At 37.7% G+C, this 27976-nt stretch overlaps 2 protein-coding genes across 4 annotated transcripts in view; one reads left to right on the forward strand and one right to left on the reverse strand.

Moving 5' to 3' along the window:
- CD80 (CD80 molecule) overlaps positions 1 to 7930 on the forward strand; it is a 37026-nt gene extending 29096 nt beyond the window's left edge. For 2 of the 3 annotated variants that reach the window (XR_002137200.2, XR_012496038.1), the window contains one exon: positions 7794 to 7930. The gene's annotated coding sequence lies outside the window, so the exon portion shown is untranslated. Of the gene's footprint in view, positions 1 to 2657; positions 2838 to 7793 lie in introns of those variants that run through there. The other variant, XR_012496039.1, reaches the window with a different exon arrangement.
- On the reverse strand, positions 3987 to 27831 carry TIMMDC1 (translocase of inner mitochondrial membrane domain containing 1). Its single transcript, XM_074331523.1, has 7 exons — positions 27387 to 27831; positions 24629 to 24794; positions 21864 to 21952; positions 21290 to 21357; positions 10431 to 10509; positions 7783 to 7893; positions 3987 to 5112 (listed from the first exon to the last, which is right to left on the reverse strand). Exons 1-7 carry the CDS (start codon positions 27593 to 27595, stop codon positions 4962 to 4964), a joined length of 873 nt encoding a protein of 290 aa, XP_074187624.1. The 5' UTR covers positions 27596 to 27831; the 3' UTR covers positions 3987 to 4961.
- Between the last annotated feature and the right edge of the window lie 145 nt (positions 27832 to 27976).

Below are 27976 nucleotides of genomic sequence, written 5' to 3' on the forward strand. Positions count from 1 at the left end.
ATATTTTATTATTCATATTTGTGTGTGGTTTTTTTCCCCTTCATCTTAAAGAAGTCTAATACTGGCTTGGTGGTGATGAATTCCTTTAGCTTTTTCTTGTCCGGGAAGCCCTTTATCTTACGTTCAATTTTAATTGATAGCCTTGCTACATAGTATTGGTTGTAGGTCCTTGCTTTTCATCACTTTGAATATTTCCTGCCAATCCCTTCTGGGCTACAAAATTTCTGTTGAGAAATCATCTGACAGTCTTATGGGATCTCCCTTGTAAGTTCCTAGTTGCCTTTCTCTTGCTGCTTTTAGGTTTCTCTCTTTATCTTTAATATTTGCCATTTTCATTATAATGTGTCTTGGTGTGGGCCTCATCTTGTTTGGGACTCTCTGTGCTTCCTGGACTTGTATGTCTATTCCCTTTGCCAGGTTAGAATAGTTTTCAGTCATTATTTCTTCAAATACGTTCTCCATCCCTTGCTTTCCCTCTTATCCTTCTGGTGCCCCTATGATGTAATGTTGTTATGCTTGATGTTGTCCCAGAGGTTCCTTACACTATCCCCCCCATTTTTTCTTTTTTAATGCTTCTATCTTTTTTCTGTTCCAATGGGTGTTTTATGCTTCCTTGTCTTCCAAATCGCTGATTTGATCCTCTGTTTCGTCTAGTCTGCTGGTTATTCCTTCTAGGGCATTCTTCATTTCAGTTATTGTATTCTTCACTTCTGGCTGATTCTTCTTTATGGTTTCTATGTCCTTTTTTATGCTTGCTATCTCTTTGTTGAATTTCTCACTAAGTTCTTTAAGCATTCTTATAACCATTATTTTGAATTCTGTATCTGGTAGGTTGCTTGTCTCCATTTTGTTTAGTTCTTTTTCTAGAGTTTTCTCCTGTTCTTTCATTTGAGACATATTTGTTTACTCACATTGGCTGCCTCTTTGTGTTTGTTTCTATGTATTAAGCAGATCTGCTATGCCTCCCAGTCTTAGGTAGGTGGCCTTATGTAGTAGGTGCCCTGTGTGGCCCAGTGGCACAGTCTTCCTGCTCACCTCTGCTGGGTGTTTCAGGACTGTCCCTTGTGTGGGTTGTGTGGGCCTTCCTGTTATAGTTGAGCCTTAATTGCCATTGGCATATCAGTGAGTGAGAATGACTCTCGAGCTGACCATGAGGATTGTCCATAACTAGTGTATGAGCTACTGTGTGGGGACTGGCCCCAAGAAGTGGGCTTTGCCCCAGAATGCTGATGTGCCTAAGACCACTCTTTGGGTGTGCCAATTGTGGGGTTAATCAGGTAGTTTTCTGCTGTGGTCTGAAGGCGACCTCCAGGTATGTTGGTTCTGGAGCCTCTTGGGAGGGGCTCCAGTGCAGGCCCAGATCACCTTCTGCCTGTGACGGGCTCAGTGCTACCTAGTAAGAGCTACACAGTGATTCGTTGTTGGTTGCTACTTGTGCTGGACCAGAAGGTGCATGGGAAAGTCCACATTGTGAACCAAGGCTGGCTGTCACCAGTACTGGGCCTGGGGCAGCTCAGCAAAAGACCAGGTTACCCCAAGGCCTGAGGCTACCTTCTGGCTCCCCATAAGGCTCAGCTGCTGAAGGAGACTTGGGCTATACACTACTTGGATCAGGCAGGGTCCCAGGGAGTCACCAGAGTGAGGTGAGCTGGAGTCACCAGGCCAATGCAGATTCAGATTGGCCTTTTGGGGAGAAGAGCTCAACACAGGAAAGAACAACACTTGCCTGTAGACTACACGGATAGGAGGGTTTAACACAGGGATAATGAAGGCTCTCCCTCCACCCCTTGCCCTGAACCACAGAACTCAGTTTTTCCCTGTATGTCTCTGGTTTCTCCCAAGTTGCTGTCCCTGTGCCAGAGCCCAGGGCGAGTGCCTGTAAGTGAGTCTGTGTGCAGGACCTTGAAGAGGACGTCTAGATTTTCAGCCTTCTTCCATCTCACCTCGATGGTCAGAATCCCTGCTGATTTTCACAGCTAGATGCTGTGGGGGCTCCTATTCCTGGAGGACTCTGGGTTAGGGAGCTTGGTGTGGGGTTGGGGCTCCTCGCTCATAGGGGGGAAACTCCACAGCTGAGATATTTCTCCCAATTCTCAACCACCATACACGGGTGTGTGGCCAGCCCATTTCGTGTCTCCACCCCTCCTACCAGTCTCAACATGGTTTATTTATATTCTTAGTTATAGGAGTTCTGTTCAGTTAGTCTTCAGAGGGCTCTCCAGGTTGATTGTTCTATAATTTAATTGTAATTTTAATGTGCTTATGGGAGGAGGCAAGCACAGTGTTTACCTACTCCACCATCTTGACTGGAAACTCAGATGTTGCACTTTTTACAAATTGAAGGTGCAAGACTCTCCATCAGCAAAAAGATTATACTCACTTTATTGCCATACTTGTTTTATCATGCTTGGCTAGAACCAAACCTGCAACATCTCTGAGGTATGCCTGTATGGTAAACAGTAAGCTGTCTTTAGTAGTTGATTGATGTAATGAAAATAACACTCCATGGGGCTTCCTTAGATCCCTAAAGTGGCTTTTCCTTGGTATTTCTGGGGTCTTCTAATATTAGTAGATAATTGAAAAAGAAAGAAGCAGTTAACTGCTGTCCCTATATTATTTACTCATGACTCTACTTTCTCTGAAATTGCCTTCCACAGCTCATTGGACCAGGAGTAGACTGACTTAGCTGGGGAAATCAGACATTCCTATCTGAAATTTTGTGGCTGGACAGCAAGAATCGACCAAATTTCTCAAATATGGCTGGATTTAAAATGTTTAATTCTATAAAGGGACTAGATTATGCTACATAGTCAAAGGAACAGAACTACTTTTAAATAATTGCTCTGAGAACAAAATCACTGAAGAAAATAAAGATAGTGGACTGATAAGAACTTAAAGAAGCAAACAAAAAAATAGGAGTTGCTGCATTTAGTTAAGACTTATAATCCTTAGACATGATCAAAAGTTCTCAAGAAATAATTAGCCATAAAACAGAAAAACCTAAGAGACAGCTTATTTATATTCAAATAAATTATATTAAATTATTGCTTATTCCATTTCATAAATGTATTAGTACTATTTTTTCAGAGTTGTATTTTTATTTTATTATTCTGATATTTTTGTGATATGAATAAAATTAGTTTTAAAAGCAATCATCTAATTTTATATTTTCTAGTTCAAAAGTTTAATCTAAATGTGGGTGTGAATAAAACTGAGCAGACTGACTGCCAAATTGTCAGATACTAGGATAATTGAAATGGGATAATTGAAAAAACATGCTTTACAGAGTGTGGTAATAATATGTAAATCACTGGTACAGACGTTCTCATATTCTCATAACTATTTGTTGCTATAGAATGTCCTGTGTGCCAGCGCATTGTGCTATGCTTTACATGGATCATTTCATTTAATACCCATTCTGAGGTAGAAACGATTTCATCGTGAGAATACTGCGACTTAAATTTAAATGACTTTGCTACATTGCAAGGCTATGAAGCCACATAGCCGGGATTCCAAGCCTACAGAGCCAGGGGTTTTAGCCACCATACTAGCTGCTTCATAACCTTGCTCCTGTGAACAACAGTATTTTCGTAGTAGCAATTAAGAGGTCTAACATCAAAACAAAGCATTAGCAGTGTTTTCCCTTCAGTACACTTAATTCAGTCATCCCCCCAATTAGTAAAAGTTACAGTCTACAGCTGTAGATTCCTAGGCAGCAAGCTCCTGGAGTGTACAGACTGTATATATTCCAAGTAACTCTTTCGTAACACAGTGTAGATATTTTGTCAGCAATACTGAGAGAAGAAACAAAGTCCTCCTGTTTCTTTAATGCTTATCTACTTCCTTTTTGTTAAATTTGTATTTTTTCAAATGGTATAGAGATCATCATTCACTTTTATTAAAACAAAACAAAACACGACTACACATTTAGGCCCATACTGATTCTAGGACCCAAGGCCATTTGCCTTACCTTGTTCTTTTCTCTCCTCCTCCTCCTAGTGATTCCTAGAGTACCCCTTTAAAGGGCTACAAGAATATATACAACCTGTAGAATTCAACTCTAATCTTCTGTGAAATTTTTTTCACAAAATTTTAATTTACTATTGTAAAATCCAGAAAAATATACGAGGTTGGACAATTAAGTTCGCGAACTCATCCTAGAAAAAGTGCTACATACCTCATTGCTGAATATCACTATGGTCACCTTCAAAGTACTCCCATTGGGAAGCCAGTGCCTAGTCCACCCTTCAAAGCAATTTTGGAACTCTTTTTCTGGAATAGCCATCAGAGCTGTCGTCATATTACCCTTGATGTCCTGAATGTCATCGAATGTCTTCCTTTTAACATTTCCTTTATCTTTGGGTAAAGAAAGAAGTCATTGGGGGCCAGATCAGGTGAGAAGGGAGAGTGTTCAAATAAAGTTATTTGTTTACTGGCTGAAAACTCCCTCACAGAGAGTGCCACATGAGCTGGTGCACTGTCATGCTGCAAGAGCCATGAATTGTTGGTGACAAGTTCAGGTCGTCTAACTTTTTCATGTAGCCTTTTCAGCACTTCCAAATAGTAAACTTGGTTAACGATTTGTCCAATTGGTACAAATTCATAATGAACAATCCCTCTGATATCAAAAAAGGATAATAACATGGTTGGAAGAAGTTCGTGAATTTAATTTTCTGACCTTGGGTGTGTGTGTGTATCAATCAATCTAGATATAATATCAAATGTACAGATTGATCAATATAGATACAAGTATGTATTTAAATTTAAGGATAAGTAAAGTGAGAGTACAATAGCCCAATTCTTGGTTTAAAAAAAATGAAGAGCAAGTCACTGCCACTGCAGGTGCCAGTGCTTACAACTGTCAGCAGGCTAAGCAAGGAGTAGCCTGACAACTGGCATTCAGTGGACATGGCAACATCGACCCCTTCAATTATCCAATGAGTTTCAAGTCCAGAACATTTTCAGTTCTTGTCTTGCTTATCTGTTGGTAAGGGGTTTCTAGGAAGATTTAGCAGTGCTTCAATTTTCTTAGCATCATCCGTGGATTGATTTTTCTGTAGGCTACTTTCAATTTCTTCAGGAATGAGCTCAGTAAGTTGTAGTCTAGCTTTCCTGTAATCAGAGAACAAAAAGGATACATCAAGTACTGCTCCATTTCTTTAATTCTTAGATTTTTTTTTTAAATACCACTTGTCTCATTCTCCCTGCAACTTATAAGCAAACACTGCTCCTTGCACTTCAAATACAATGACTTTCTTCTCTCTACTAACCTGTCCCATTCACAAGCCAACTAGAATTCTCATATTACCAAAATGAACATTGCCTTGGCTGCAGCTCTGATCCGTAACATATTCCAGAGACCTTGCAGGGGTGACAAGCAGGAGTTGAAGCACCCTGAGCTAAGGTGTGAGTGAGCCTTGTAACCTGGCTGTCCTTTTGCCCTCAGGGTCCAGAGGATGTGAGCCCCCTGCCACTCTGTTAAACTCTGTTGCCAGACCTTGTAGGAACCACACAGAGGCTATAACAATGGTAATCTTGATACCAAAAAATCAAATGGGACAGCACTATAGCTGTATATTTAGAAGGATTTAAAATCTAATTTCTAAATAACAGATCAGTTCTTTTTTCTAAATCAAGTGTTACTGTTTTCCTTTAAGTGATTATCAGAATCACCTATGACTTTCTTCTCAACTCTTCACAACCAGATTTGACCGTTTCTTCTTCCATATCTCTGTAGCTGGTTTTCTACATTTTCTGCTCACTGAGACAATTTTTTAAACTCACATTTTGATTTCCCTATAGTTAGTTATTTTCAAGCAAAAAGCAGACAGATAAAAGGTTCTTAACTATTAATTCTCCTTATAAATATCATATATATATATTTATATCCTATACATTGTTGGTACTAGTTCCTTCTTCCAAAGTATTTTCATTACTATAATTTTTATTTTATTTTTACCCATTCTTGAGGTTTCTCCATCTCCAAATAACTGATCGACTTCTGTAGTTTTCTTTTTCTGCTTTCTTTTTTAAAAATTACTTGTTCATATTTTCTTAATGTTAATTCTCCATAACTTCCTATATCAGATTCAAACAGCCAATATACTTTCCTTACTTTTCTAACTCTTTTCTCAAAGTTTCCTTATTAAAAAAGAAGTCTTTTATGATACCTAAGAACTAGAAATAATAATGCTTTCATGCTTTTAATTCTCCATAATATTAAAATTTATGCTGGTATTCAGAATTTTAAGTACTTTTTCCTAGAATGTACGTAACTTCATATCCCATCCACCCTCTTAGAATGGAGAAGAGAAAGGAATGAAACAAACATATACTGAGCATGATGGTGTGATTTCTGCCTTTAGGATGGCTGAGAAACTGAGGGCTTAAAGTTAAGAAAAATATCTACGGTCATAGAACTAATTAATAGTCTAGCTAGTATTTAAGCCTTGTTTTCAAGGTTTCATGAGCTCCAAAATCAATGCTTTTTCTTCTATAGCACTTAAGTCTTTGGACAACAGATTTATAGATACTAAGACTTTGCGTGTGTGCGTGTGTGTGTGTGTGTGTGTATGTGTACCAGAAATCGATGTTTCAAATAAAAACCTAGAATAAAATGACTGCTTATCTATTCAACTACCAATGCAGCAGCTGCAGCAGATGTCATTTTAGGTAGCCAGGAAACTGAACCATGAGGATCACTTGTACCAGGAGTGACAGATGGCAGCCTGTTATGTTGATCTTACAAAGAATCAGCATGAAGTCTGGTATCAGTCTGACTAATGTACCCCAGGGGAAGACTCGGTGAAACAGGTGAAAGTTCTCATCCCCCTCAGTGGCTTCCAGTCCATGCACAGCCACTATAGCTACCTAATTCCTCTGCACCCACAGCAAGAAGTAGAATCTTTGAATGTGGAGTCGGAACATGTCCCATATTGTTGATAGATGTACGTGTAAACCGGGACATCACCTTCCAAAGACAGCCAGTAAATCTCACTCATTGCTGTGCATTTTCTTTCCGTAATTTCCATATGCAGTAAAACAAAACAACAAAAAAAGAAAAAGAAAAAATATGCAACCAAATGTAATTTACAATTTAAGTTTTCAAAAAAAAATTGTATCTAAGAAAAGATCCTGGGGCCAGCCCGGTGGCTCAGGTGGTTGGAGCTCTCTGTTCCTAAAGCCGAGGTTGCCACTTCGATTCCCACATGGGCCAGTGAGCTGCGCCCTCTACAGCTAAGATTGTGAACAACAACTCTTCTGGAGCTCGGATGCTGTGAGGTTGGTGTGAGCTGCTGTGTGCTGTTGTGGGCTACCGTGTGCTGCCATGAGCGGCTGGTGGCCAGTGTGAGCGGCCGGCAGCCTTCACGTGTGGCCGGCGAGAGCTGCCGTGAGCTGCCCACCAGGCCGACCGAAGACTGGAGGCCGACTACCTCAGCCCAGGGGAGCGCAAGGCTCATAAAACCAACATGGGCCAGGGAGCTGTGTCCTACACAACTAGACTGAGAAATAACAGCTTGAACCGGAGTGGTGGGGGAGGAGGGGACAGAAGGGGGAAAAAAAAGATCCTCATCAGATTAAAAATAAAATTAGCCTTTTATTTTCCCATTCTACTTAATTAAAAAGATGAAAGACCAGGTAGGGTACAAATTGAAGGACTCAGTAAAAATGAACTCTTCTTTGAATTGAGTGGCAGTTTAGAGTACTTGGGTTAAGAGAGCACCACTATCTAAGGCCTGCTGCTAGGAGAGTCGAATGTCCTAGTCTTAACCTGTTTCTTACCATTCTTCCAGTTTCAGCTCCTGGAGTGCTTTTCGATCCTTCTGTTTTCTCTCCTGAACGGTCTCACCATAGTACTTTTGAAGTGCCATCAACAGGCTTCCTATAGGAGTGCTGAGGAGGAAGCAGAAGGAAAGCTTGGGAAAATGGAACCATCAGACCACACATCGTGTGACCGTCTCTGCTAGGACATGAGCAACACCAACTGAACCACCTGGTCACTGACAGGTACAGGAACATGACAATTAATGCATCATTGTGGAACAAAGAAAAAAAAAATGTAATTTCCTACCTGGTCTCAATAATAAGAGAAAAACAATTGTTGCAATTTCCTAAAATTAACTGATATAAATTGGCTGTTTTTTAACCAAAAAATTAACCAGGAAAATATATATTTATGACAAGTTCTAGTAAGTAGCTTTATATTGAAGGTTTCTCAGAAATAAAATTAACTGCAGGAATGGTACCAGACGCCCTAGGAGGCAGGAACTATGGAAGGCATTTTTGGTTGGGTGAAGAATGCTACTGGCTTTTGGGGGTGGAGCCACCAAACATCCTAAAATTCAAAAGTCTGGCACAACAGTCTCACCCACATGCCAACAGTTACCCGTTAAGAAACTGATTTAGATAATTATAGTCATGAAGAGGGTTTCATTCTTATGTTCTCAAAGAAAAGGAGTTTTTGACTCTGATATAACTTAAATTTCCTCTGGCTACAACTTCAATAATTTCATTTAAAAATTGTTTCTGCTAAGTGGAAATGTCCATCGACAGATGAATGATAAAGAAAACATGATATATACATTGGAATAGTATGCAGCCTTAAAAAAGAGATGCTGACACATGCTACAACATGGATGAACCTTGAGAGTATGATACTAAAAAAAATAAGCCAGTTACAAATGGACAAATATTATTTATGATTCCACTTACATGAAGTACCTAAAGTGGTCAAAATCAGAGAAACAGAAAATAGAAAGGTGGTAGCTAAGGGCTGAAGGGCAAGGAAAGAGAGAATTAGGGTTCAATGAGTATAGAGTTTCAGTTTTGCAAAATGAAAAAGTTCTAGACATCCATTGCAAAACAATGTGAATATACTTAACACCTCTGAACCGTACACTTAAAAATGGTTAAGACAGTAATTTTTATGTTGCATGATGGTGTGGAGAGCCAGCCACAAGGTAACACTGAAGACACATATCTTGCAAATGTTGTATGTGTGTTTTTCTTTGAATATAACTGGTGAAAAGTCTTGATTTTTTAAAAGCAGCAGTGATTGGATTTTGTTTGGTTTTTGTTGTTTTGTTTTTTGTTGTTTTGGTTTTGGTTTTTGCTATTTCATTCCATTCTTGACCAAAGCTTCTCTTTCAGTAGTTTATTATGGAAAACTGTCACACTAACTTAAAAGAAAGGTTGGAGAGATATGTAAATTGCTAAAAAAAATTTAAATAAAAATACTGAAATGTGGGGAAAAAAGGTTAAGATAGTAATTTTTATGGTTTTTTTTACCACAATGAAAAAAATTATTTTTGCTAACTTCAATAATTTTTCCCTTCAAACCAAGCTGGTACATTAACAACACAACAAAAATAATGTCAGAAATGGATTAGGACAAGCTGAATTAAGAAAAATGGAGAAGGGAGAACTCTTCTATTCAGTTGAATGCCAACTAGTAAGAACAGAAGAAATGACAGAAGTAGCAAATCAGTGTTTTGCAATCACCTTTGTAGTAACTGATTATAGCAGGGATCATTAAAATCACTAGAAGCTAGCTGGAAAGCAGGCTATTCACGTAGTCACACACCACAGATTACTTATTAATCACAATAGGAAAAGATGACTCTGCAGTGGAGAAATTTATGCAGAATTCTAAAATGGCCCCCCAAATTGTCCTGCCCTAATATCTTAACTGTGACTATGATGAGATATTATGCCCATGATTATATTATATTATGTGGCAAATTGATTTTACAGATGTAATTAAGGTTACTAATCAGTTCAATCAAAAAGATTATCTGGGTGAACCCTTTACAAGCAGAGAATTTTCTCTTGCTGGTGCTAGAGTGGAAGTCACAGAGATTTGAAGTATGAGAAGGATTCAAATGCTAGTTGCTGGTTGCTGCTTTGAACATGGAGGGATATTGTGAGGTGGAATGTGGATGCCTCTAGGAACAGTGATGCCTGGCTGACAGCCACCCAGGATATGGGGACCTATAGCCACAAGGCTTTTGTCAACAACCTGAATGGGTCTGAAAAGAGGTTCTTCCCCAGAGCCTCCAGATAAAAGCATGCCTGGCCAACACCTCAATTTTGGCCTTGTGAAACCTTGAGCAGAGAACCCATTTGAGACTACCCAAGACTTCTGACCTACAGAACTGTGATATAATAAATGGGTGGTGTTTCCCCATTTAATCTTTTATTTAAAGATTAAAAATAATTGCAAGAACCACAATTACTTTTGCACCAATCTAATAAATCAGCAATTGGGCTAGAATTAGACTTGGATAGTCAAAGCTACTACCAATACAAGACTAGAGATCTTTTATAGGCTCTAAGTATTAAATTTGTTCTTCAGAAATGAATGAGATATTTAAAAGACAAGGCATGAATGAAAGTTGGTTAATTTAGAATCTGACCATGTTAACACTTACCCTAGCAAGGCTCCAATTATGCCACCAGCCACCAGGCCATGCAGGCCTAAGTTTATCCTAAAAAGACTTCCTGTGACAGCTATTTAAAAACGAACACAGAAAAAAGGCAGTATTAAATCATCTTTAAGTACCAGAATTCCATTTAAAAAATTTCCTTCTATAAAAAGGACATAAATACCTAAGTAAGCTTTCTGAACCCAACATTAATATATCCACATAACCTAGATGTCCTGGATCTAAAATGCCAACACAGCTACCTTCTCTTCCATTCTGCAGGTTCAAAGGAAGAAATGTCCCTTTTACGAACCTAATTCCTCCATCCATTCTATGGATCCAACGTCTTTTCATTCTGCTTCATTTTTGCTTACCTCCCCTTAAAATTATGTAATTTCTTCACTTCCACCTCTTTCATTCCTTCCTTCTTCAAGGAAAGCCTCCCCCAAATAAACAACAAAACCCCGTTTATGCCTCCCACCAGCCCCGCCCTTTCAGTACTGCTATACTACACCTCAAGCAGGCCAGAAAGCGGGCAGCATTTGGCTTACAGTGCCACCTAGTGGCAGGTGCATGGGTCCTCTTTCCCTCCCACTGGGACTCTACATCTATGATGGTCATTCATTTTCTTCTTTTACTACGGTATGCACAACACAACAAATGCCATCTCAGGTAGTAACATTTAAAAGAAAAAAATAACATCTGAAGTTTATAGTTCTAATTTAAGTACTATATATTCATTTTTTTACATTTTCTAAAACGTTTAACAAGAGCAAAAATCACCTTTAATTTCATTACTCAGAGACAGTAATAAATTTGGTCTTTTTTTTTTTTTTTTCTGAGTCTCTTCTTCCAAATAAAACATTTTTTTAAAAAAACCTATTACAATAGCCAAAATCTGGAACACTGACACCGCAGAAACTCTCATTCATTCCTGGTGGAAATGCAAAACGGTACAGCCACACTGAAAGACAGTTTGGAAAGTTTCTTATAAAACTAAACATACTCTTACCATACGGTCCAGCAATCACACTCTGTAGTATTTACCCAAAAGAGTTAAAACTTATGTCCACACAAAAACCTACACACAGATGTTTACAGAAGCTTTGTTCATAATTGTCAAAGTTTGGAATCAACCAAGATGTCCTTCAGTAGGTATGGAGACATAAGCTGTGGAACGTCAGACAATGGAATGATTCAGTGCTAAAAAGAAATGAGCTATCAACTCATGAAAAGACATGAGGAACCTTAAATGTGGATTATAAAGTGAAAGACAATTTGAAAAAGCTACATACTGTATGACTCATACTATATAACATTCTGAAAAAGGCATAATTATGGAGACAGTACAAAGATTAGTGGTTGCAGGGGCAGGGTGGAGTGGGGGGATAAATAGGCAGAGCACAGCTTTTTAGGCCAGTGAAAATACTCTTTATGATACCATGATGATGGATATATATCATACATTTGTCCAAAACCATAGAATGTACAACACCAAGAGTGAACCCTAAGATAAACTATGGACTTTGGATGATAATGATGTGTCAATGTAGGTTCTTCAATTGTCACAAATGTACCATTCTGGTGAGGGATGTTGATAGTGGAAAAGGCTTGTATATGTGGGAGGGGAGAAAGTATATGGAAAATCTTTTTATCTTCTGCCCAATTTTGCTATGAACCTAAAACTGTTCTAAAAACTAAAGGCTATTTTTAAAAAGGGGGAAAGGGAGGGAAGGAGGATTGGTAGGATTTAGAAGCTGTTGGCAGCCAAACATCAAAAATAGTCAGACTCTTTATTACACCAGATCATGTTTTCCATGAATAAAGACAGTTGACTTCTTTTTCAATTTGGATGCTTTTTCTTTTTGTTGCCTGAATGCACTAGCTAAAGCTTCCGGTATAATGCCAAATACAAGTGTATTCATATCAAGCATATGCTTGAATACAAATGTATACATCTTTGCCTTGTTCTTAGTATTAGGAGAAAATCATTTCAGTCTTTCACCATTTTAAATATGATATTAGCTGTAGATTTTTCATAGATAATCTTTTTCAGGTTAAAGAAGTTCCCTTTCATTCCTAGTTGAAAGTTTTTATCATGAATCTTAGATTTTTGTCAGATGCTTTTTCTTTTACACTAACCTGGAATTCCTTGGATAAATTCCACTTGGTCATGGTGTATAATCCTTATTTGTTGCTGGATTTTGTTCACTACTATTTTGTTAAGGTTTTTTGTGTATATACTCTTGAGGGACAGTGTTCTATTGTTTCATTTGTTATCTTCATCTGGCTTTGGTAACAGGATAATACTGGCCTAGTAGAATAAGGTGGGAAGTCTTCTTCTAGTTTCTGGAGGAGTTTGTGAAAGAAACTTCTCAAATGGCCAGGGAGGCCATTTGGTCCTGAGCTTTTCTTTGTGAAAAGATTTTAAAATTAATTTGTTATAGGGCTATTTAGATTTTTCTATTAATTCTTGAGTGAATTTTGGTAATTTGTGCCCTTTTTTTTCTCGTTTGGTCTTGCCAAAGAATTGTCTACTTTGTTGATCTTTTCGAAGAACCAACTTTTGGTTTCATTGATTTTCTCTATTGTTTTCTTTCAATTTCATTGAATTTTCTCTAATTCTACTATTTTCTTCTGTCTGCTTACTTTAGATTTTGCTCTTCATTTTCTAGTTTTTAAGGGTGGAAGCTATATTATTCATTTGGTAGCTTTCTTTTTTTTAAATACAGGTTTTGAGAAGTGGCCTTGTTCTCTATCTTTTTTCCTTCCTGTGTGTGCTGACGCCGCCCTGCTCTCGTCAGCTTACGGACCACTGTCTCCTTGAGACCGAGCTTCATGATTTCAATTAACTTGCAGAGTTCTGATGGAGAGATAACTGAAGTTGATGTTGAAATTGCCAAACCATCTGTGACTATCAAGATCATACTGGAAGATTTTGGAATGGATGATGAAGGCGATGATGACCCAGTTCCTCTACCGAATGTTAATGCAGCAATATTTAAAAAGGTCATTCAGAACTCATAGACACAGACAATAGTTTAGTGGTTACCAGAGGGTAAGGGGCATGGGGGGTGGGGGGTGGGAGATGAAGGTAAGGGGGATCAAATATATTGTGATGGAAGGAGAACTGACTCTGGGTGCTGAACACACAATGGGATTTATAGATGATGTAATACAGAATTGTACACCTGAAATCTATGTAATTTTACTAACAATTGTCACCCCAATAAATTAAAAAAAAAAAAATAAGTCATTCAGTGGTGCACTCCCCACAAGGATAACCCTCTACCTCCTGAGGATGATGAGAACCAAGAAAAGCACAGATAATATCCCTGTTTGGGATATAGAATTCCTGAAAGTTGACTAAGTGTTGCCTTACAGCTGCCAAACCGTTTGTTTCCCCGCGCTCTTCCCGGGATTTCACAAGGGAGTGCCTCAGCAAACTGACGCCTGATGGAGATATCAGAAAAGCTCCTTTGAGGGGAAGTCTCAGCAAACTGAGACCCGATGGAATTATATCGGTCCCTCCCCTTCAATGGATTCCTTGGAGATGTGCGTATGTGTGAAGGCAAAGTACAAGCTGGAACACAATGGGAACTTTCGGAGAGACAGGCAGCAGGCTACTAATACACAGACCTTGAGATTAACAATCTTTTACCTCTTTAGAAGTTTACTAATAAAAACTATGCGTTGGCCCGATTCAGAGCCAGTCCTTGAGGCTGCAGCCCCTTAGCCCTGCTTGCACTCTATTCATGGCTACTGTCTTTTCTTAGCCCTGTACGGCCCTTCTCCCTCCCCACAACCCTCGTGCTGGACGCTACAACCAAGGAACACTTTTTGAGCTTATTCTGACTACAAACTACTTAGACATCAAAGGTTTGCTTGATGTTACATGCAAGACTGTTGCCAATATAATCAAGGGGAAAACTGAGGAGATTCACAAGACCTTCAATATCAAAAATGACTATACTTCAGACAGAAAAAGCAGAGAACCATATGATTTCACTGATATGTGGTATGTAAACCAAAAACAATAAAAGAACGATACAACCAAATGAGAAACAAACACTCATACACACAGACAATAAATAGTTTAGTGGTTACCAGAGGGTAAGGGGGAGAGGGGTGGTAGATGAGGGTAAAGGGGATCAAATATATGGTGATGGAAGAACTGACTCTGGGTGGTGAACACAATGGGATTTATAGATGATGTGATACAGAATTGTACACCTGAAATCTATGTAACTTTAGTAACAATTGTCACCCCAATGAACTTTAATTTAAAAAAAAAAAAAAACTTTACTGAAGAAGCGGAAGCCCAGGTACGCAAAGAGAACCAGTGGTGTGAAGAGAAGTGAAATGTTGTGCCTGACACTGTAACACTGTAAGGATTGTTCCAAATACTAGTTGCACTGCTCTGTTTATAATTGTTAATATTAAATAAACAGTAGACAAATGCAGCAGCAAATCAATTGTATTAGCAGAATATTGTCCTGATTACATGTGTAGTTTGGGTACAGATTCCAAAACTATGTCTGGCTGAGTTTCTTCCAGTATGATCAAAGTTTTCTTTTTTCTTTGCTCTGAATAAAACTGAACTGTGGGTTCTCTATAGGAAGTGGCACTTTGGGCTTTCCCTCTTTCTGTAAAGCAATTTCTGCCTAGTTTATTGTCTAGTTAACTTTAGTTTAGTGACCTTTTAAAAGTTGGCATTGTAAATAAAACAACTTGCAAAAGTTTTCTGAAATAGAATTAACAACATATTATCTTTATTCATGAGTTTGGAAGCTGGAAAAAACCTCCTTGAGATAAATGTTCTGAGTGGGGGTTATTAGGATGTCATCCAGCTTCCTGGAGTCAGGGAGCACCACTGGTATTGGTTAGCCCGTATGTAGTAGGACTCCCTTAATTGGAACTGAGGACTTGTTTTTGCATTTTTAATTCTCTCAGCTTTGAATATGTTGGCTAGAGTCTCAGTTACTACTCAGTTTGTGGTTTAGGGGGAAATATAACTAGACAGTTAGCTTTTCAATTAAAAAAAGACAACCCTTGTGGTATGTCATCTTTTTATAATCGGTGATCCCATGTGGGGAAAACCATTTACACGACTTGCATGAAAAGAAAATTTAACTTTTAACATTAAAATGTTGCAAAACCCAGAAAGCATCCATCATGAATGCAAGATACTTTCAATAAAAAGTAAGTTACATAGTAGGTAGTAAACGGAAAAAAATAAATAAATAAAAATTTAAAAAAATTTTTTTAAATAAAATAAGGTATTGGGGTGGCCGGATGACTCAGTTGGTTAGAGCGCAAGCTCTCAACAACAAAGTTGCCGGTTCAATTCTCCCATGGGATGGTGGGCTGTGCCCCCTGCAACTAAAGATTGAAAGCGGCGACTGAACTTGGAGCTGAGCTGCGTCCTCCACAACTAGACTGAAATACGACTTGCAGGTGATGGGCCCTGGAGAAACATACTGTTCCCCAATAAAAAATTATTTTTTAAAAAAATCCTCTTTTGTCTCTAACATTCTGTCTTAAAGTATATTTTGTCATATTAGTATAGTCACTCAAGCTCTTTTTCTGTTTCCATTGTATATCTTTTCCCATGTTTTTACTTTCAACTTCTTTATTTCTTTGAACCTAAAGTATGTCTCTTATAGACAGCATATAGCTGAATGTTTTAAAATATAGTTGGACAATCTCTGATTACTGATGGAGATATTTAATCCATTCATATTTAACATTATTGGTATTGTTGGATTTAGGTCTGCCATTGCTATTTGTTTTCTATATAGCTTATTTAATTCCTTTTTGACCTTGTCGCTACTTTTAAAAGTTACTTCCTTATTACTTGCTTTAGGGATTACACTATGCATCTTAATTTATCACAGTCTACTTCAGATCAGTACTAATTTAATTCCAGTAAAATGCAGAAACATTGTTTCAATATAGCTCCACTCTTCCCTCATCCCTCATGTTGTGCTATATTTTCATTTGATATGTATATGTTTCAAAACAACGATACAATGTTATTATTTTACACAACTATATGTATTTTTTAAAATTAAGGGGAAAACAGTTCAGAAAAGAAAGGAGAAACAACAGATTTACAAATTATTTCATATATATTAACCTACATATTTACAATTTCTAGTACTTTTCATTTCTTCCTGTGGAATCAAGTTACTATTTCCTTGCTCCAATATATCTCCATTTCTTCCTTTTCTTTTGTGCTATTAATGTCATATATAGCTTTATATGTTATATGCCCAACACTTCAATTTTATTATTTTACATAACTGTTTTTTAGATAAGAAAATATATTTATGCTGCCTTTAATAATTATTTATATAATTATCTTTATCAATGATCTTTAATTCTTCATGTAGATCCCAATTACCATCTGATATCACTTCCTTTCAGCCTGAAGAAATTCCTTTAGTATTTCTGTAAGGCAGGTCTGCTATCAACAAATTCTCTTTGTTCATCTGACAACGACTTTATTTTTGCCTTCAATTTTGTAGGATGGTTTGCTACATATAGCGTTCTTGATTGAAGCTTCTTCTTTTCAGCACTTTGTCAATCTACTGCTTCTGGCTTCCACTATTCTCATGAGAAGTCAGCTGTTAATCTTACTGGATATTCCTTGTATGAGTTATTTCTTTTTTCTTGCTGCTTTCAAGATTTTCTCTTTATCCTTCAACAGTGTAACTATTATGTGTCTAGGTGTGAATCTCTTCATGCTTATTCTTCTTGGAGTTTGTTGGATATGTGAATTAATGTTTTTCATCAAATTTGCGAAGTTTATGGCCAAAATTTCTTAAAAGACTTTTTCTGCCCCTTTCTCTCTATCAAGTACTCCAATCACATGTATGTTGGCATTCTTGATGGTGTTCCATAGATCTCTTAGGTTTTATCCATTTCTCTTCATTTTTTAAATGCTGCCCTTCACAAGACACAATCCATATTGATCTATCTTCAAGTTCACTGATTCTCTTATGCTATCTCAAATCTGATGCTGAGTTCCTCTTCTCCAGTGAATTTATCATTTCCACTATTGTATTTATCAACTCTAGAATTTTCATTTTACTCTTTTTTATAATATCTATTTTTATTGGTATTCTCTATTTGATGAGTCATTGTCATACTTTAATTCTTTAAAAATGGCTTGAAGTCTTTTGTCTGCTATGTCTAACAGATGGGCCCTGTCAGACACATTCCCAATGATTGCTTTTTTTATGCTGTTTTTGCATGTCTTGTGACTTTGTTGTTGTTGTTGAAAACTGGTCATTTTAGGTAATAAATTATAGCAACTATGGATTTGAAACATCCCCATACCCAGGGCATGGCTATGATTCTTTGTTTATGTAATGACTTGCCTGAACCAATTCTATAGAATATTTTTTCTATCAAGTGCAGCCACTGATGTCTCTACTCAGGTTTATTTTTATGTCTGGCTTCCTAGGAATCACACCAGCTTAGCATCAGCCAATGATTTGTCAGAGGTTATGCTTAAACATCTTAAGCCAGTAAGGCTTCCACCTTTTATCAATGGATCTGTCTGTGGCTTGAAGAATGCATTCAAAGTTTAAGCAATTTATAAATCTTTTCTGGCTTTTACTTTCTGTATTCGCAAGATCTCACAATTAACCAAAGATAAGTAGCTTGCCAGGGCTCTTATCAGACTCTCCTGAGCGTGCATGGATAGTTACACATGTGCACAACTTGCCAGTGTTCTAGGGGTTAGTAGAATCTTACTAAAGTTCTCTTAGCTGTCTTGTTCCCTGGATATCCCTGTTAAAATTCTGCCTCATCTACCAGTCTATTGCTTGCCCCAAACAGTATCAAAAATCTCAGATTAGCTGTGTGGTAGTGTCCTTCCCTGACTGTTTATAATTGTTTTCAGCAACACCTATACGCATGGTGCTCTGCTCCAAATAAGGTCAGCCACCGCAAGCAGCAGGACTATTGGTCCTCCCAGCCTGCAGCCTGCTCTGTCCTCGTGGAACTTCTACATAATGGAGCTGCATATTAGGAGGTGGGAGCAGCCCCAGGCTGAAACACTGCTGACTCCCATTGTTCTTACTGAGATTCAATAGAAATTCTTGAATAAATGCTTTTCAATTTGTTGTGACTGTGGTCAACTTAAAGCATCTTTGAATGGTTGTTTTTGATAATTTTGTCCAGTTTTATTGTTACTTTTGGGGGAGAGAATTTGCCAAGCTCCTTATTCAAACATTCGGAGATGTCAAAAATACTTTTATGAATGTCCAGACCAATGCCAAATAATAATGGTAAGGGGAGACATCCTTGACCTGATTCTGACTTCAGAGCTATAACTTTAGTATTATACCATTAAGTTCAATGTTGGTTGCTGGTTTGAAATAAAATTATATGTCGTATGAGGTACATTTTTCTATTATTATTTTACTAATATTTATATTTAATCAAGAGACATGTATTCTACTCCACTATATGTTAAACAATTATGATATAAAAGGCAAACACTTTCTCTGAATTCAAGTAAATCATCTAATAGGGAATCAAAACAGGTAAACAGCTACAACAGAGTGCTTTGATAAAACTGTTTATAGTGAATTATGGGAACACAGGGTAAAGACACCTAAACAGACCTCCAGATAGGAAAAATAGGAGCTAGGGAGGACTCTCTAGAGAAGCTGAAACTGACAGATAAGGTGAACCTTGAAAGACAGGTTAAGTAGTTGAACAAAATTAGTTATGGGAGTGGGAAGACGGGTTCAGGAAGAGGGACAAATACATGTAAAGCAAGAGATATGCTGGGTTTGAGAAATCCAAGTACATTCCAGAGGCTGGAGCAAGAATGCATGGGGCCAGATCAAGAACCAACATTAGAGTGATAGGAAACCATAGAAGAATCTCAAGCTGAAAAGTACTATAATCATATTCATATTTCAAAAAAGTTACTAAGACAACAGTGGAGGTGGAAAGAACCAAGATTAGAAACAGGGAAGACCTGACAGGAGCAGTGAGAACAAAGAGGAGGTAAGAGAGCCCATATACATTTTAAGAATATAACTGATAGGACTAGAAGGTTGGACAGAGGGAAATAAAGGAAAGAACTACATCATTATTTGGTTTCTAGTTTTGGAATTTAACAGGGTAGACGATAGAGAACCTAACAGCATGAACAAGTATGGAACTAGGGGGAGGAAGAGTTTGGTTTGGATACAGGCACTTGAACCTACAGAATACCCATATAAAAATGTTCTCAGGTTTCAAAAGGGCAAGTTCTAGCTGTAGCTGCTTCAGTGCTATTAATATCTATTTCTAGTTTTATATTTAGAATTTTTTTGTTAAAATGTTAAATTCAAATCATGTATATTTATGTTTGTCTGTGCATGTGTACATATACATAGAGTGTACCCAAAATATAGCACAAGTGACGGAGCAAATGGGCTAAAATAGCTGAATCTCTGTATTAAATGGTGTTCCTTGAATCACTTTTATTTTTGCAACTTTCTTTAACCTTGAAATTATTTCTAAATAAAAAGTTTAGGGCTGGCCCAGTGGCTCAGATGGTTGGAGCACTGTGCTCCTAACACCGAGGTCACCGGCTCAATTCCCACATGGGCCAGTGAGCTGCGCCATCTACAGCTAAGATTGTGAACAACAACTGGCCGACCAATGACTGGCGACCGACTGCCTCAGCCAGGGGGAGCACAGGCTCATCATACCAGCATGGGTCAGGGAGCTGTGTCCTACACAACTAGACTGAGAAACAACAGCTTGAACTGGAGTGGGGTGGGGTGGGGTGCAGGGGTGAGAGGCAGAAGAAGGGGGGATAAAAAAATTATAAAAATAAATAGTTAAAAAATTTTATGTGCAGTATATGTGTTTTTATGTGTGAGAGAATGTACATGAGTCAGTGAGTGTTTGAGTGTATATGGCAGTTAACTTCAACTACATTTCTGAAAACAATACTTTAATACAGCAAGCTCTCCATCTGTGGACTCAACCAACTATGGATCGAAAATATTTGGGGGGAAAAAAATCCCAAAAAGTTCCCAAAAGCAAAACTTGAATTTGCCATGCGCTGAGCCCTATTCTGAATCCATGCAAATGAAGTGATGTATGTGTAGGCACACCTTGCTGTAGCCTATATGCAAACACTACGTCATTTTATATAAGGGACTTGAGCATTTGTGGATTTTGGCACCCAACGGGGGTGGGGAGCTTAAGGAGGGTGATGTCCTGGAACAAACCCCCCACGGATACTGAGGAACAGCTATACTTTATTTTTATGTTCACTTTAAATATCTACAATAGGCATAGGGTTTTAAAATAAAATCCAAACTCTTACCATGAAAAATCTGGCCGCTTTCTACTTCACCTCACCAATCTCATCTTAAGCCACTCTCCCTCGTTCACTATGCTCCAGCTATATTATCCTGCTTTTGAAAAAATGTCTTCCCTAAGAGTCTTTGCCCTTGACGTTTCCTCTGCCTAGGTTACTCATCTTTGCAAGGCTTGCTCTCTTACATTCTTCATGTATCAGCTTAAATGTTACATGGTCAGAAAGGCCTTCCTTTTCTGATCACCCTGTCCACACTAAATCCCATTGTCCCACCTATTTGGTTCTTTCAGCCATAGCAACCTGTTTATTCCCCATCCACATTATATTGTAAAACTCCATGAATTCAAAGGCCTTTTCTGTTTTGTTCCCCAAGTATACCAAGGCCCAAATACAATGCTCTCCATACATTTTGCATGAATGTTGAATAAGATGTGATATCAGTAGCTATGACCTATAGGTTCTTACATATTTCCTAAACCATATTTGAGACTGAAAAACAAAAACAAGAACAAAAATGTCTTACCTCCTGCAATAACAAAATGGCTTAGGGCATTTTTATTTCGGTATACATTTAGACCAGTGTGCACTGTGCTGGGAAGAAGGGAGGAGAAGGAAAACATAAAATTTAAAGCATATCCCATTTACTTTCTTGATTTCAACTTTTACTAAAGAGATACATTAGTATAGAAAAGGCTACTTTGTCATCCCTGGTCCTAGTCTAGGGCGCTTCAATGTGTTTCAGATTGCTAATATGCCTATGGGCTTCTAGGTGGATCTTGTTCTAATAAATGAACCAAAACCCAATCACATTTCTGGAATAAATATTCACTTAAAAATAGAAACATAAAGAAGAGTTTTATAGAATTACTCATATTTAGAAACCTTGTATGGACTTTGACACTAGTTGGTAGGCCTCCATTCATGAATGCAAAACTTCAACTGGACCGATCTTTTACACAGATAGGTAACAGTTCTTAAGAAAAAGGTAGTATGAATCACTTTCATGTGGGTGTTCAGTTTTCACAATCCCACTTGCTCAAAAGATGTGCTCATAAAAGAATACCAAGACCCTTTGTCACCATTCAGAGAGAACTTACTTGAATATAGTCACAAACACTGCAGTTCTCCAGCTCCAGCGCCAGCCATACCGGATGAAGCCTCGCATGGCAGCACGATGTGCTGATTGCTAAAGTTAATAAAAAGGCTGTGAGGTTCCAAGACAGCTTAATCCTCTCATTATCCTAAAACCGTGGTGGGGGGGATGTCAGCTATGTATTAGGCAGGGACACCTAAACAGATAGAAACAACAAAAAATCTCTAGAAATATCATTCCTGAAGTATTGAAGCTTAAGCAAAAGTCCCATGTGCATTTTATTCTATCAAGGAGATGGAAAAAGAATGAAAAATTGCCAGTGTCAAGCAAGTAATAAATAAATTAAGTATCAACTGAGAATCTATATGGCAAATACTATGACAGATATAAAATCAGTATTAGACATGATTTTTTTCTTTTTTTCCAAGAAATCTTGGGAAAAAGAAAAACTGAGTAAATGATAAAGGGTAAGGATTTTTCTTCCTCTGCTCCTTTCCTAGGATGTGTAGGAAAGGAGCAAAGAAAGAAAAAACCTAATCTTTACTGACCACCTTTTTTGTAAAACTTGAGTTAATATATTACCTCATTTAATCTTTACAATAGTTTCTTCAGACAGGTGTTTTAGTTTTAACTAAAGCATAGAGAGGAAGTTTCCAACCAAGATCATTCAGCTAATATGGAATAAAGAATTGGAAGGTAGGTTGTCTGTCTCCACAGCCCATTTTCACTAGGCCACCATGAAAGCAAGTCTGGTATAATATTGTGAGGGTAAAGTCTAGATTTTGAAAGACTGAAAAATCCCAAACTGGATCCTTAACTATTATATGGTGTTGGGCAAGTCAAAACCCTGAAAGGTATCAGTATGAACTTATGGCTTTTAATAAATATGTAGACAAATATAGAAATAGATACAGATGTGTGTAGGAATGTGTATATGAATATAAATCACTCACACACTCACACACACACACACACACACACACACACATTTTTCCTAACTGTCTGCTTAACTGGGCCTCAAAGCCATGATACCCCAGCAGCAATGCACATACATAGCACCAGATCTTGGTTTTTAAATACCATTTTCCACTAAAAGAAAATAGAGCTCCTTGGTGAAATGGCTCATTCCCCTTGAAAAGTAAAATATAACCCAGGAACACCTTGCTGTGCTAAAAAGTAAAGGTGCTGAAACAATGATTGGGACATATCAAAAGGACACAATGAGCTAAAAGGGGCTCCAACTGTCCACATGTAGGCCAATTTGAGTATCAAAATTGATGATAATAATGGATTATAAACCTACAGACTAAGAATCCATGAGTCCTTACTGAATAAATTATAAATAGATAAATAAATAGAGAGGAAGTGAAAGCTCTTCCTTATAGCAGAATACTAACTAATAAATGTAAATGGAATGACAGAATTAGAAAATGGCCATTTGGCAACCACCAGAGTAAAAACTGTTCCAGGCAAGAATCATAGTTGAATGCTAAAACTAGAGGGTAGAAATTTGATGAAAAATAGGTTATTTGCATAGTCCCAAAGTATCAAATAAATATCCATAAGATAACATGGGGGAAAAATAGTAACTTTACAGTGGATAAACCTTGCAGAGACCACATTAACCAAGTGAATAAAGTAAACATTACCAGTTGAGGGACAAATAGGTATCATGGGCTTCCATGATACCGATATAATTCCATTACATCCGATATAATGTAATGAGAAGGATCCAACATCAATTCTAGGGTATCCCTGCTAAAACACGTAACTAAAATCTAACCATAAAAATACATCAAACAAATCCAAATTGAGGGATATTCTACAAAATAAATGGCCCACAGTATTCAAAAATGTGAAGTTCAAGAAAGTCAAAGAAAGACACAGAAACTGTTCCAGATTAAAGGAGACTAGAGGGGCATGCCAGGCAAATTTGACATCTGATCCCATATTAGATCCAGGACCAGAAATAAAAAATTTTTAATTTATTTATTTTTACCACAGATGATACTGGTGGGACGACTAGAAAAATTTACATAAGGTCTACAGATAACAGTACTCTATCTGTTAATTTCCTGATCTATATAATTATATTGTGGTCATATGAGAATGTCCTTGTTCTTAGGAAATATACGCTGAAGTATGCATCATGTCTATAACTCTCTCAAGCAGTTCACAAACAAATACTACTATCCATTATACAGAGAAAGAATGATAAAGCAAATGTGGTAAAATGTTAACATTTGGAGAATCTGGGTTAAAACGTATATAGGAATTCTTTGTACTACTTTTGCAACTTCTTTAAGTCTGACATAATTTTTAAATAGAAAACAAAAACGCTCTGAGCTGTAACTCCCTCACTAATACAACAGCACTGATGAACAGATCTAAGATATAACAAATGAGTTAGCACTCTATAAACTGTACAGATTATAAATGTTAATTATTGTTTTAGTATTAGCTAGTATACTCCATGGAGGCTTTGTGAATGAGGTAAATATGCCACAGAGGAGCCTTGATGATATGGCAGATTTGAAATATTTTTCAGGAAATAGAGCTCTAATGGTGATCCCTTCTGAAGATAAGTGGTCTGACAAGCTGTGTATATACACCTTAGCATTATTACTTCCATTGTTACTAAGTACAGGCTTGGTTTCTTTACTCTACATCCTAAACCCTCCCAACCCACCACTTCACTGAATGATTAAGTGTAAAGTGAATTGCTAAATTGGTTGTGCCCTCAAATACTTTTAGAACACCAGTACGTACCACAGCATCAAACCGGTTATGATAAATTTCTGCTTGGCTCTGCTCAATGTAGCGCTGTTTAGCATGAATAAAAGCTGGTATTCCCCCATATGCCCAGCCAATGATGCCTGCTGAAATAGCCGCCCTATAAATATTCTGAAGTTCCTCTGAAGTTCTCTGCTGTTCACTAAAACATCAAAAAGACAATATTGTTTGGGATTAGTATATGTATATTGTTCTCCAAAAGACAGTATGATCAAAATTATCCCAAATGCTAACATGACTACATTTTTCATTATGGGGGAAAACCAATGATATCTTCTGATGAATTAAATAGTGCAGTTATATTACAAGTAACTCAAATTTCAGCCAAAACTAATCTATGCTGTTAGAAATTAGTCTAGTGTTTGGTTACTCTTGGGAAGGCAGTGCCTGGAAGGGGCAGAGGGGAGCTTCAGGGATGTTGGTAACTGTCTCTTGGTGTTGGTTACACAGTTATGTTTAGTTTATGGAAATCCACTGATCAGTATACTTATGTACATTTTTCTAGATGCATATTATACCCCAATAAAAAGGCTTTTCTTAAAGGTGCTTTTATTTGATGATCATCATAAGTACACTGTATCCTTGGAAACAGGAAGAATTTGTGAGTTGGACGTAGAGATCGATATATCCTTTTTTGAATTTTAAGCCAACTTTTGAAAATTATACACACTTACAGGATTTTAGGGCAATGTACGCAAGAATGAAATCTTAGATGTAAAAAAAAGAAATCAAAACCCTATCTTTTTTAATACTTTTAATTTTTATGTCATGCTTAGATGGGCCTGTACTATAAAAAGTATTGAATGAGAAATCTCATGATGCACTGGGCAGTACAGACCAACTTAAATAACATGGAAAAACTACTGTTTAATTCAATTTATTATTCTCAAAAGCATCAGAAACTACAACCACTAATGTAGCTTCCAAGATGTCCTTCAGAAATTGCTCTAACAAATAGCTACATTTGTAAGTATTAAGTTACTATAAATAATGACCCTATTAGATAAGTAATTTACCAAGTGTTAATTATTTACATTATTAACTTGCTTTCTTCACAAACTGTATTAAGTGTTTATCTAATTCTGATTGCCAATAACCACATTTCTGAAATCAGAATCCGTGAGTCTTTACAGTTTCTGCCTCTACCAAAGAGAAATCTCAATAAAATCTCTTAGAAAACTGTAATTCTTCAAATATATGGTGATGGAAGGAGAACCGACTCTGGGTGGTGAACACACAATGTGAGAGGTAGATTATGTATTATAGAATTGTACACCTGAAATCTATGTAACTTTACTAACAATTGTCACCCCAATAAACTTTAATTTAAAAAAAAACCACTAATTCTTATACTTATTTCAACAGAAAAAAACATAATTTGAACTTTATATTTTATCTTTTATAGTAAGATCAAAAACATTTACAGAAAATACAGGTCTATGATAGAACTCGGGAAAGAAAAAAATGTAAAAACAGCTTAAGATTTAACAAACAGGAGATGTATATGCTTGGTCTCCTTTTCATCTGAAAAATTCTATGACATAAGTGATATTTATCTCCATTTTAATGATATGGAAATAGGAGCTCTAAGAAATTATATGGTTGGCCCAAACAGCTAATAAATGATGGAGAAGAAACAAGGCACAGTGGTGGAAAGGTCCTCGATTCTGAATAACAGTGGGTTGTGATTCTGATTCTGTCACCCACTGCTAAGTGACCTGCAGCCAGATCACAATCTCTAGGAACCTTGGCCCATCCATAATGGAGGGAAGAATGAAATTACACTAGAGTATCTTTCAAATTTCTTTCATCTCCAACATTCTGTGGTTTATAAAGCTGATCAAAACAACTCTTCTGTTATATATTGCATAGGCTCTTTCACAAGCATCTCAAGTAAATATTGGAAGAACCAATGAGAAATCTAATTCGTTCTCTTTAAAATAAAGATGAACTCTAAATAAAGTAATTAAATACAATTCTGCAAACTCCCTTGCCCCAACTATTTCAGCAACATAATAAAGTTTCAAAATTAATTTCACCACTTGATAACACAATGTAGTATGGTAAAGTACTTCATGAAAGGGCAAACTTTGCCCCAGTAATTAATGAATAGATGAAATGAATCAATGAATGAATGAAATATCTTGAGTTTTTCATTAAAGTTAGTTCGAAAGATTATCCTTTATTCTGAAATATCCTTGTTAATCCAGCTAATATCTTTTCTAACATGAGACAAAAGGTGCTACTTTTTATATAGTATTCCTTATTTGGCAGAATAAAAATTTTACAACTCTCTCTGCCATCTCTCCAATTTCCATTTCTTTGGAGGGGAGGGGGGCTAACAGTCATGAATTATCAAAGTTTGGGATCAAGTGAAATACGAAAAAGAATACCAGAGTGGGATCCTGCACATGTGGGTTCCAGGTCAATTCTGACAATTAGCTCTGTCCAATTCTTCTATCTAAAATCAAGGGATTACACTAAAACTATCTTCTCTAAATAGCCCTAAAAGCTCTGACTTAATGAGTTTCACCCTTACCATTTAAAAGCCGTCCCATCAACAACACAACTACCAAATGGTACTGTTAGTATGCAAGCTTGGGGTACAAATATAAGAACCCCAAACTGCATTTAAAAATAAACCACACCACCCTGGGGCCCTTCACCCCAGGATGACCCAGGGTGCAGGACACTTCCTTCGCAGCCCCTCCCCACAGACCCTAGGTATTTTTACTCTTTGACAAACAGCATCCGGAGGCGGTCCCATCCGGATTCCAGGTATTGGGGCTCTGGGACGTAGGAAGGCATCTTCTGGTCCTCCACAAGGACCTTCGCTTCGACGGCCGCAGAATCGGCGGCCACAACTTCGGCAGCAAAGACCCGAGGGAAAGGACCCAGCGCCCTGCAGAGGAAGCGCCGCGGCGCCGGCGGCCGCACCTCCATGGCCCTCACGGAACCTGCAGACAGACACACGCTTGGGTTCTCGGGGCACCAAAGCCTCCCGGAGACGCCGTGGGAGTAACTGCAAGTAAGGGTAACTGCAAGAACGAGCAGGTGAATACGGGGGCGCTAGGTCTGAACTAATCCGTGGCCACAGGTCTTGACACCTCTGCCCTCAGTATCCAGCCTCACTTTGGAGGTCCTTGAATACACGAGACAGGAAGTCCCACCCCAACCAGGGCAAAGACAAAAAGGCGGGGCAAATGGCGGAGCCTGAGTTCAAAGAACTTCCGGTTGGAGGCGGGACGCATGACAGCGGTCCGGAAGTGAGTTAACAGCGAGTAGCCAAACTCAGCTCCGTCTGGCCCCGCCTCCTGGACCACG

This window comes from Rhinolophus sinicus, linkage group LG01 (assembly GCF_036562045.2).
Source record: "Rhinolophus sinicus isolate RSC01 linkage group LG01, ASM3656204v1, whole genome shotgun sequence".
Lineage (NCBI taxonomy): Eukaryota > Metazoa > Chordata > Mammalia > Chiroptera > Rhinolophidae > Rhinolophus > Rhinolophus sinicus.

What these genes read in the sequence shown, in the direction of transcription:
- TIMMDC1 (XM_074331523.1), bottom strand. Translation starts at nt 27,595, where the DNA reads ATGGAGGTGCGGCCGCCGGCGCCGCGGCGCTTCCTCTGCAGGGCGCTG. An exon ending in GTGTTTGTGACTATATTCAA is followed by an intron (nt 21,358 to 21,863) that starts GTAAGTTCTCTC and finishes CCTTCTTCCCAG; the next exon opens with CACAGTGCACACTGGTCTAA. An exon ending in GAGCTGAAACTGGAAGAATG is followed by an intron (nt 5,113 to 7,782) that starts GTAAGAAACAGG and finishes CTCTGATTACAG; the next exon opens with GAAAGCTAGACTACAACTTA.